General features: G+C 45.6%; 1 protein-coding gene across 20 annotated transcripts in view; it reads right to left on the minus strand.

Moving 5' to 3' along the window:
- WNK1 (WNK lysine deficient protein kinase 1) overlaps positions 1-8,386 on the minus strand; it is a 97,523-nt gene extending 89,137 nt beyond the window's left edge. For all 20 annotated transcript variants that reach the window (XR_005627339.1, XR_005627340.1, XR_005627338.1 and 17 more), the window contains exon 1: positions 7,474-8,386. Coding sequence is in view for 17 of the 20 variants with exons in the window: in XM_039707926.1 (XP_039563860.1) it covers positions 7,474-8,247 (774 nt within the window). In the remaining 3 variants the exon portion in view is untranslated. The remainder of the gene's footprint in view (positions 1-7,473) is intronic.
- Between the last annotated feature and the right edge of the window lie 2,367 nt (positions 8,387-10,753).

Below are 10,753 nucleotides of genomic sequence, written 5' to 3' on the forward strand. Positions count from 1 at the left end.
TTCAGAATAATCTGGATATGTGCAATGTACCTGCCATCACCAGGTGAAGATGACAAGTGGGATGAAGATAAGAAATATGCCTAAGAACTGAATCTGAATTTTGGTCACTGCATTCCACCCGTTACTTTATTCTGACTTTTTAGAAAAAAAGATTTGCCATCACCTGTGATGAACTTGCTGCATGGATCTCCTTTTGAGTTAAGAGGACAGCACAAAACATTATTAACACAAAGTTTATCCACTGCAGCATGGAGTTAAGGGGTATTCTGCAGGTTGTGCCCACAAGACAAGACACGAGCAAGCTCCCTAACATGACCTCAAGTGAGGCACAGATTCAATCCTCATCACCCCTCTACTTCCCCCAGCTCTCCCAAAGGGAACAAGGGGAACTAAAACCACACACTGAGAAGTACAGTTGGTACAACAGTTTGTAAATATATTGAGGAAACGAGGGGAACTAAAACCACACACTGAGAAGTGTTGGTACAACAGTTTGTAAATATATTGAGGAAACTGGAAACAGAGTAGAAAGAAGGAGAGCCATAGCATCTTGACCAAAAACATTCTAACACTGTTTAAGGTCCAATACACACCCCAAATGATTCTCAAAATTACCTACAAGACAGTCCTAGGCAATGTAAGCAGCTTCCACAAAAATACTTATGAAGCCATAAAAACTGAGTCTTGTTCATTTGGACAAGAATTGAAATAACAGATTTTAAAAGATATGCAGATGGTTCATATTAGATAAAAGCCTTTAACTACTCCAAGAAATCAACTCTCAGCATGACAAATCCTGCTATTTAGACTAGAAACTGTTCCAAGTGTACTGGAAGAGCGTTTTTCCAAGTGTGGTGTACACACATCATGATCTAGTTAAAACCACAGTATCATTATCTGAAGTTTCAAGAGTCAAAACCAGTAACTTCCTACCATCTGCTATTAAAAATTAACACCACCACCACCAAAACCCACAAGCACATGCTAAGTCAAGAGAAAGTCCTATGCCCAGCTGCAGGACCACTGCAAATTTACACAATATTTATTATCTTTCTTTTAACTTAAATGTTACATCCATTATGTACACTGACAAACTAAACAGAAAAACACTCAACTTTTATTTCAACTCAACCACGATTTGAAAGAACCAATTAGCAGTCTCAAAAAATAATCTTTACAGGAAATGCATGACAGGAAGCATCAAGACTGCCACTGCTTAGCACCAGCTTTGTCACATGCAGCATGGAGAACCTGGGTGTCAGTCAGAGCTGTGATGTTTAACAAGCTGCTGCATGAAACAAAACCAAAGACAAAATAAGAAAAAGAACACGTGGCCCAGAGGCATGTTGCTAACCAAAAGGTATTGAAAATTGCACTGTACTGTGCACTGCATCCATGGAGACTACCACAGATCTATTACTGCTTGTTTTATTTATTACTCTGCTCGACAGCTCTCAAAGGACTCTATACAGGATATCTCCAGGGAGCTTTTATCAGGTGGGGTTTTTTTCCCTTTCAAAGAAAGATTATAGACCTGGTACTTTTCCTCAGCCCTCAAAAGTTTTGTTATGAGGCTAAGTGTTTTAAACCACAACAGCCCAAAACAAATCTCATTTAAGAGATTTAATTCTGCACCTCTCAAACCCACACAAACTGACAAATAAGAACCTGTTTATTTCCACAAGAAATGCTGCAATTTCAGAATGTACTTATCCGATTATATTTATTGCCTCACAACCAGACAGTTACAAATTGACCCACAGCCATCTCCAAAAGGGATATCCCTTTGAGGTAAGATTATTTTCTTAAGCAGAGGTCTCCTAACAGCTGCAGCTCCAGAATGTACTTCAAAAGCTCCCTTCTCTCTTTCAGGGTCACCTTTGTCAAGTCTGAGGGAGCCTGACCACTGTTTATACTTCTGCAGGTAATTAGTCTGGCTCCTTTCCCATGTCATTTATCAAGCTGTCAATTGTATCAATTACAGCACAAACACTCAAGAATATGGCTGGGTTTTCATCTTTAGCTAAAGGAGAAGATTTCACATCAGAGATTTGAAGACAGTAAGTACCAGTAATTTATTCTACCCTATGACACAGAAATCCAGCAAAAATTCAGATTTTACTGCACAAAATTTCAAGTTCCCTGCATATGCACACTTGTAAATCCAGCACCCTAGAAGTGCCATAAGTCCATTGAACACTTGCAGCTTTTAAGATTTTACTTTCAGTATTTCACAATTTGTAGAGCAGAAAACAGAAGAGATAATAAGGACAGCATGATGTTGACAGATTGTCACATACCTTGATTAATCTACGTGTGTGACAATGACACAGCTGGCCCAGAAGCAGTCACAAACAGGAGGCACACTGCTGCTGCAGCCACAAAACTGTGCTCACAAACTAGTAAAGCATTATAAACTCTAATGTGAGGTACAGGGTAGGCACAGGAGCCAGAATACTGCATTAGACTTGGACTTGATCTTCCAGAAAAAGTATCAGAAAACGTATTTTTAAATAATGAGAATTAAATCACAGTCAGAGCTTTCAAAGAATGCATATTTGCTTAGGGATATTGACTATCTCTCCAGAACTAACAGAATGTAATAGTTTTCTAACAGTGCTTGACAGATGAATTCCAAGTCCACACTTCTCAGCTTCCTGTCACTGCAGAAAGGTCTAAATCTGGTTTTCCATTTTGCTTTAATGTAGCTACATGACTGTGCATCAGAGCCAGCATCTTTGCAGTCAAGACTCCTAGTGAGCATGCAACCAGCTTTTTTAAAAGAAGAAAAAAAAAAAAAGACTACAGGATGCCACAGTTATGTGATACAAGACCTTTTTTGGTTGTCAGACTCCAATGTGCAACTTCTGAAATATTCTCAGCTCTGCCAGTCCAGAAAGAATAGAGCATTTTAAGAATTATACATTGACCTCAACAAGCTGATATTTGTCAGGGTAAGTCTGCAGTGGAGTCTTTACTCCAGAGTACAGAAACTGCATTCCAATGCTGTCTGCTGACCTAAAAATCACCATTAAATACAGCTTTAAGACGACGAGATAAAAGATAGGCATCGTTAAATCTGAATTGTCACTAAAAGAGAAGCTCTACATCACATCCAATCTACTTCCTGCACTGTGAGCTTTAAGTTAACATTGTTAGACTCAGAAAAACTCTGACAGATGGAAATATTATTTAGTACCTCGCTGCTTCCTGCTACAAAGTGTCACTTGCATTATCATTTTTACCAGAGTGCACTATAGAATCTCATGGTTCACATCCAGTTCTGGCATGATGCTTGTTCCAGCTAGTTTTTCATTGCTATTTCCTATGTAAGAAAAATCCATTTGTAAGCTGTACACTTGGTTTGTAGTTAGACATCTGCTAGAGAACTGCACACATGTAACCTACACCAATTTATTACTCAGATGGTTTATAACTGAAGGTAACCAAAGTCAGTCAGCTTTCCCTCAAAGCAGTAATGAGTACAACAAACTCTGCACAACTTTCACCTGTCCAACTCACTTCTTACCCCTGGAGATTGTGCTGCTTGGGAGAGCCCAGTTCCTCTCTAATCCTTCAGCAGCTCATGTGTTAAGCAGAATAACCTGACACAGCACTGAAACCAGAGCAAGAATGGCAAAGCAACACATCAGCAAGAAGGTGCACTCATGAACTGTGAGTGCTGAGTGCCCAGCCACCCTCTCTGGCAGGGAACACAAGGGACAGGAGCAACAGAGCTCCCAGCAGACACACAGTGCTGTTCTCCAGTGCACACCCTTTACCAGGAGCCATTTCCAACCAGTGCAAATACCTTCACAAGAACGGTTCATTGATAATGCCTCCTTTAGGAGAGCACTGCCCAAATGAAAGGGAAGTCTTCAAATGCCTCACAAAAACACAGCTCAAAAAGCCCAAGTTACCTCCACATCATCAAGCACACCCCCATTTGAAAAGTTACTGATTTGAAAAACCCAGAGCAACAATTCTAGATAGAATTTTGCAGTCCAGCAAGTGACTGCATTAATCTGTACTGTTCTGTAAATCAGCAGTTAAATTACAGCCTTGATTTAAAACCACTCACACAGGGACTCAGAGGGATGACACAACAGCACTAAGATTTGGCTTTTGCAGCCAGCAATGTGACTTGCTACTTCTGCCATAAGAGTATTACTTTGCAAACTTAAAGCATCAGGGGAAGGCATCACATTTTAGCCACAACATTACCTGAACAGCACAGAGGAGTCAAAGTCACTGCTCAAACATAATTTACAAAGATCGCTTTTGTCAACGTCCACCTACTTAAAAACCCTTTAATTAGTAACCCTAACTACTCTTTTAGTCAATTTATGAGATGTGCTAATGACAACAGTAGGAGGCACACTTGACTCAGAATAACTAGAGCTGAGATGAATACATACAAGGGGAATAAAAGTATTTGAAGGCCAACACCACACTAACAATTGCCTTGCAGCAACTGAAGCTGAGCACTGGCATGAAGCAGTAGCTGTTGAGATCTTCACTGCTCCACTACATTCACAGCAGGGCAGGTATTTCACATTTAAACACCTGCACACAATATTTTAAAGTAGGTTCAGTAACAATTTGCTTCATGGGAACGGGTCACAAAGTAATCTAGGATAGTCCATCAGTCTGTGTTAAGTTTTTGTTAGATTCAACAAAATTGACTCACAGATCCAGAAAAAAACAAAGAGCCAGGAGCTTGGCTTCCTGGTGATACTCAGAACCAGTGAATTTCAGCTCTCAGGTCACCCAGTGAATTCCAGCTCTTCCCCCTTCTACTTCCTCCACAGTTCAATTTATCAAGCAGAAGGGGCAATTCAATTACAAGGCAATTCAGGAGCCTTGAGGACATGAGCAATATCCTCCACAGTTTCACTAACTTGGAAACACAAGCTGCATTTCATAAACAGCATCTAAACTTCCTTTGAAAGGAAGCATAGTCATAGTCTCAGGTTTTCATCTTCACTGCTACAGAGCACATAAAGAAAAATTAGGCATAGCTGCATTATTCAAAATTAAAAAGTCATTCTGCCAGACACCAACAAAAAAATCTTCAGTAGTGCTGTTTAGAAGACTCTGGGGAGGTGGGACACCTCAGATGCCTGAGAAAAACTGCTATTGCTGAGGAACATTATTTCAAGATAATTAAAAGTAACCATCAGATAGTTATGGTTACTGTAACGCAGCATGGAAAAAAATTATTCACATTTCCCTAATAAAATAATTATGCTTTGAAAGTTCACCAATTCTCAAACTATGGCATCCTGGAAAACCAATAACATCCAAGTTTCAGTCCACCTTTGTGAATGCAGATTTCATTTTGATACAAATCATGCATAACAAATATTAACCTGTCAACAATTACATTTTCCTATATAAGAGAATATACCCACCATCCCAATAAATACCAGGTTCCTCCTTTTATTTCTAGTCACAAAAAAAAAAATAGTATTTAATCTTAAAATACTCCACTAGCTGTAGAGTTTATCTCCTTCAGCAAATACTTTTAACAGCTATAAAATGTACATTCCTGTTTTAAACTCGTCACTTCATACTGACTCCTGAGAGGAAAAAGACAGCCTTTGGAATCTGGCTGAACTTAACCCAAAAGGCACTCCTGCAATGCAGTTCCCCTCTTTGCAATACATCAAGTATTTCCCCCTTGCAAATACTTTCATTCATGCTTTTTGCAACTTGTCCATTTCAATACTACCCATGAAATTCACCAAGCAATTGAAAGTCCAGCAACATGCCCTTCAAAAATGAGCTTTTTTTAATAAATGCCTTGAAACGTGGTGCTTCTTCAGACAGTTTTGTCCACATGGTACTGATGATGATTAAGACACTTCAAGAGGCAACATTAGTGAAAAGCAACTGATGCCAAGCTGATGTTTGTTTTAATCTTCACACTTACTGATCAGAAACTGTCTTCAGAGATTAAAGTCACAGAATTCAAAAATTAGAAATATTAAAATTTCAAATAAAAGTCATAATTTTGACAGGTTATTAATCTCCTCACAGTTCAAACTGCACAAGTAAAGCTTCAGCAGAGCCCAACTTTTTTTTTTAAAGGATCATTTTCCTTTTCAATTAAAATCAATGCTGAAACAGACCACCTCAGCAAGTATGTAGCTAGCCTGGAGGAGCAGGTCACGCTGAAGGGTCACAAAGAAAACTGGAAGCTTTCTTCCACAGTTAGTAAGCACAGAATAATGGCAATAACATAATGAACCAAAATACTGGTAGAATGCTTGAGCAACCATCCAAAAGCAAATATGAATTCACACGAAGAAATCTTTTAATAACTCCCCTCAGCTTGACTGGAAGAGATATACAAGTGCTTTTGAGAAAGTTCTGGTGCAGTTACTGCAATCCATCATTTGTGAGCCACTGACTGCTTAAAAACCCTACAAAGTTTTGGGACTTTCACCCAATGCTCTTTTGTCTGCCCTAAATTGGATGGGAACACAAACAATAATAAAGATGTACTACATGAGCTCTTATATGAATTGCACCAAAACCCAACACTAAAAAACAAACACTAAAACCTTTTAAGTTAACTCTGAGGCTTTGGAAACAAACCAGCACACCAGGTATTTGTTCCTGGTACTCCAAGCTCTTCCCACTTCTTTCCAGGTTGTTGCACAGCAACCTGTGTCTGTTACACAAGCTGGGACTCGCAGGGAACCAAGGGTGTTCTTGCCATCCTTAGACTGGGCTCCTACAGAACTCTGGCTCTGCTCAGTCTAGAAACTCGATAAAAGAGCAGCGTCTCAGTCCAGTTTAATCCACCAGCCGTCCAGAAAGGCCAAACTTTAGAGTGCTTTCTAAAACTTTGGAAAGATAATTTCTTTCCCTTTCCCTGTTAACAAATACGAACCCTGGAAGTTGGAATGAAAAACACAGCTTTGCAAAACTAAATGGTGTGATACACTGCATGACTTGTGTAAACTCTAGAGTTATCTATCCCACAAGAATCCACTGCCACTATCTATGAAATGTCTGTGAAATTAATGTTTTTGCGTTTTCTCCTAAGAAAAACACCTAAACAAATTCTGAAACGTTACAGGTAGCTCAAGTCGACATTCACTTACACATCTTCCCTCAGCCTCCCTGAAGCTGCACACAAGTGATTTTACAATCCTCCAAGCTACCTTTTGGAGGTATATAAAATGCAAGACGCTGTACGAAACAGAACTGTAGCACGTTTTGTGATGATAAAGCTAAAAGACTCTTCAGAGAGCACAGTATTTAAAATAATTAAAAGGCAAACTGCCTCTATGGAAAGGATGCACCTTTTCTCCAAAGGACTGCCTCAGGTAAGGTTTGCAGTTCCTTTCGAACTAAGCAGACCTCGAGCTGATGGGTTTTACCCCCTTCAAGCACAGTGACTAGCACCTGGGAGAGTGACTGTGCTGCGATAATTCACATTTTTTTATTTATTTATTTTACCTGTAGCTCGCACCAGGCAACTTCCACAGTGGTTTCCGTATCCAGTCCTTTATACACAGTTTTGAAAGAGCCTCTTCCAATCTCGATGTCAAACTTCAGGAAGCGGCCATCCGGGGAGATGCCCACTGCCTTGGTCTCAAGCTCTTCGATGTCTTCCTGCTGCGTCCTCCGCTCCTCAAATTCCCGGCTGGCAGCTGACAGGCTGCCAGAGGCACTGGTGGGGGGTAGCGCGGTTGCCTCATCCCCCTCCTCCTCCTCCTTGGGCAGCAGCGGGGCGGCATCCTTGGCGGCCGGGGGCTCCTCGGCGGCCCGTCCTTCCAGGGGGAGCGGGGCGGGCGGCGGCGGCCGCGAGTCGACCTCGGCGGCGGTGACAGGGGCGTAAGGGGTCCGGCCGGCAGCCGAGGGAGGGAACACCGAGGGAGCCGCGCTGCCTCCCGAGACAGGGGCCGAGGGCGCCGCGGGCTGCAAGCTGGGCAGCTCCAAGGCCGTGGCGTTGGAGTCGCAGATCACGCTCCGGCGGAAGAAGCGGTGCTCGGTGGCTGCCGCCCCTCGGCTGTCCTTGTCCATGGTGTGGCGGCGGCGCCGGTACTCCTCACTGCGGCCTCCGTTGCCCGGTCCGCCGCCCGCTCCGCCGGCGCCGGGGGCTCCGTGCTCGGCGGCTCCCAGCTTGTCTCCGACGGAGCTGTCCGAGCTGGAGCCGTTCTTGGGCGGCGGCGGCGGCGGCACCAGGAAGCGCGGGCTCGGGGGGCCGCTGCCGGCGGCGTCCCCCGACATGGTGCCCCGGGGGAGCGCGGCTGTGGCGAGGCGGCGGCGGCGGCGGGCGAGACGAGGGCCGGTCACTGAGCGGGGAGCGCGCCCGGCCGCGGCTGCCGTTGCAGCTGCAACAGAGGAGGGTCCCAAGGGCTCCTCTCGGCGGAGCTGGGAGGCTGGGCCGGCGGGGTGGATCCCCGGTCAGCGTAGGCATCCATCCTGCAGCGGGGAGCCGGGCAGCGGGGCCGACATGGAGCACCGGGGGCAGACACGGGGAGCGGGGTACGGCCAGAGAAAGGAAAGCCCGAGCACCGGGGAGGCCCCCGAGCGGGGAGACGCCGGTACCTCGCCGGCTGCGGTTACTCGCGGCGATGGAGAGCGAGCGGGGCCGGCCCGGCTGCGGGAAGGGGAGGGAGAGGGGCCGGGACGCGAGGAGGGAGCGGGGCGCAGGCCCGCACGCCAAGAAAGCCGCCGCGCTCAGTCACTCGCTTCCGAGCGGCAGAGGCCCGGGCAGGCCCAGGGCAGGGAAAGGGGTCCGGGGGGCTCAGCCCCGCCTCACCGGGGCGCCCATGGCGGCCGCGGCCTCTCCACCGCCCGGCAGGCGCAGCCACCGCCCGCGCGGCCGGGCCGCGCTCTCTCCAACAGCCGCGGCCGCCTCGCGCGGAGCCGGAAACCCTCCTCCTCCTCCTCCCTCTCCTTCTTCTTCTTCTCCTGCTGCTACTGCTCCTGCTGCCCGCGGCCCGCAGCCGCCGCTGCCCGGGGCTGCCGTGCGCCGAGGGCCGGGGCGCCGATGTGCTGTGGGGAAGCTCGTCCTGCGCGGCCGCCCCTTCCTCCGGCCGCCCGGCAGGTCAAAAGGCACCGGGCGTGCTTGCACGGCTCGTTTCTTCAGGTCTTGTGCTACACCCACACGTCAAATGTTTTAGATGTATATATTTATTTAGATATTGTCTACAGGTAGATAAATACGTCTCAGAGAATATCCCGAGCTGGAAGGGACCCACAGGGATCACGGAGTCCAGCTCCTGGCCCTGCCCGGGACAGCCCAGGGGTCACACCCCGTGCCTGAGGGCATTGTCCGAACACTCCCCGAGCCCTGCCGGCTGTGCTGTGCCCGCTGCCCCGGGGAGCTGTTCAGTGCCCAAACACCTCTGGGGAAAAGCCTTTTTATAATATCCAGCCTGAACTCCACCAGCTTCAGGCCGTCCCCTCGGGTTCTGTCACTGTCACCACACAGAGATCAGTGCCTGTCACTTCCCCTCGTGAAGCTGAAGACAGCAATGGGGTCGTGTTATCAAACAGCCTCTAAAATTCTATAAAATCATGGGCAACAACGACTCTGTGTAGCTGAGTAGTGTACAAACAAGTAGGAGGCTGGGTTTTTCCTCCATTTAGGCCGTCTGAAGAGGCACTGAGTGGCCAAGCAACCTGAAATGCAATTACCTGCTCTGTAAGTGTCATTATTCAAAAGAAAGAGAATTTGCAGTCTGCCCTTAACACGAGTGTTATCTTGTGGCCTCTTCAGTCATGCTTGTGGCTGCTGCAGCTGAACCCTGTACAAAACCCGGGCTGTACAGCAGCCAGAGCCCACATGAACCCTGACATGAATTGGGAACTTTCAGGTTAACAAGGCTTTGGCAAAGACGAGTCATCTAAATTATTTATATCACGTTCCTCTTTTGTATGAATAAACCAAAACCAAGCACTTTCCTTCTTACGGCAGCAGTCTTTTGAAGTCAACGGGAATGTACTGAAGAAGGAGTAAATGATTTTGTACCGTGACTTTCAGGCAGCTACAAAGCAAAAGTTACACTGAGGAAGAAAAAGAAAACTAAGAAAATTCCCTGAGTAAGTAATATGTTCCCAGCAAACACACTTGTTTTAAATACTTCTTTTTTTAAAAGTTACTTTTAAACCAGCAGTTTAGAGGAAGTTTTGTGTTGCTGATGCAAGGCCTTAACTCCTTCTGCAAAAAGTAGCACAAGTGGCCCTTTCAGAGTTCCACAGCTCCCACACATCCCACAAATCATCAGTCTGTGCAATTCTGATGTGCTTGTGCTCCTCACAAATAAAATTTGACATAGTAATCAGCATACTGCTGTTTGCCATTACATCCCTCTGTGCATCCTTTCTGTACTTCCTTTTTAGCCTTTCTAACACCAAACAAAATAATGGTGCAGTCTTCACAAAGAAGACAAGAAATGTTTTGTTGTACAGCTCTACAGTAAAGATTTCTGCATGGTTTAAATGGATTTCTGCATGGTTTCTAGGGCTTGCCTTCACTGAAAATGTGGATTTAGTTTGTGTATTCGTCAGGGTGCCACTTGAACTGCGTTGGCACCAAGAGCAGACACGCTCCAAACCGATGCTGAGGGTAATTTGATTAGCAGCAGAGTGGCTGGATCGAAACTGATTAACTCAGAATTCAATCTGCCTCATCCCTGCTGCCCTGCCAGGACCAGCAGCTCCTCTGATGGCTTTGGTGTGACCGTGGGTAGCTGTGGATGGCTCTGGGCAGCTGAAGGAATTCCTA

The sequence above is a fragment of the Passer montanus genome, unplaced genomic scaffold (genome assembly GCF_014805655.1).
Source record: "Passer montanus isolate IOZ18808 unplaced genomic scaffold, ASM1480565v1 scaffold20, whole genome shotgun sequence".
Lineage (NCBI taxonomy): Eukaryota > Metazoa > Chordata > Aves > Passeriformes > Passeridae > Passer > Passer montanus.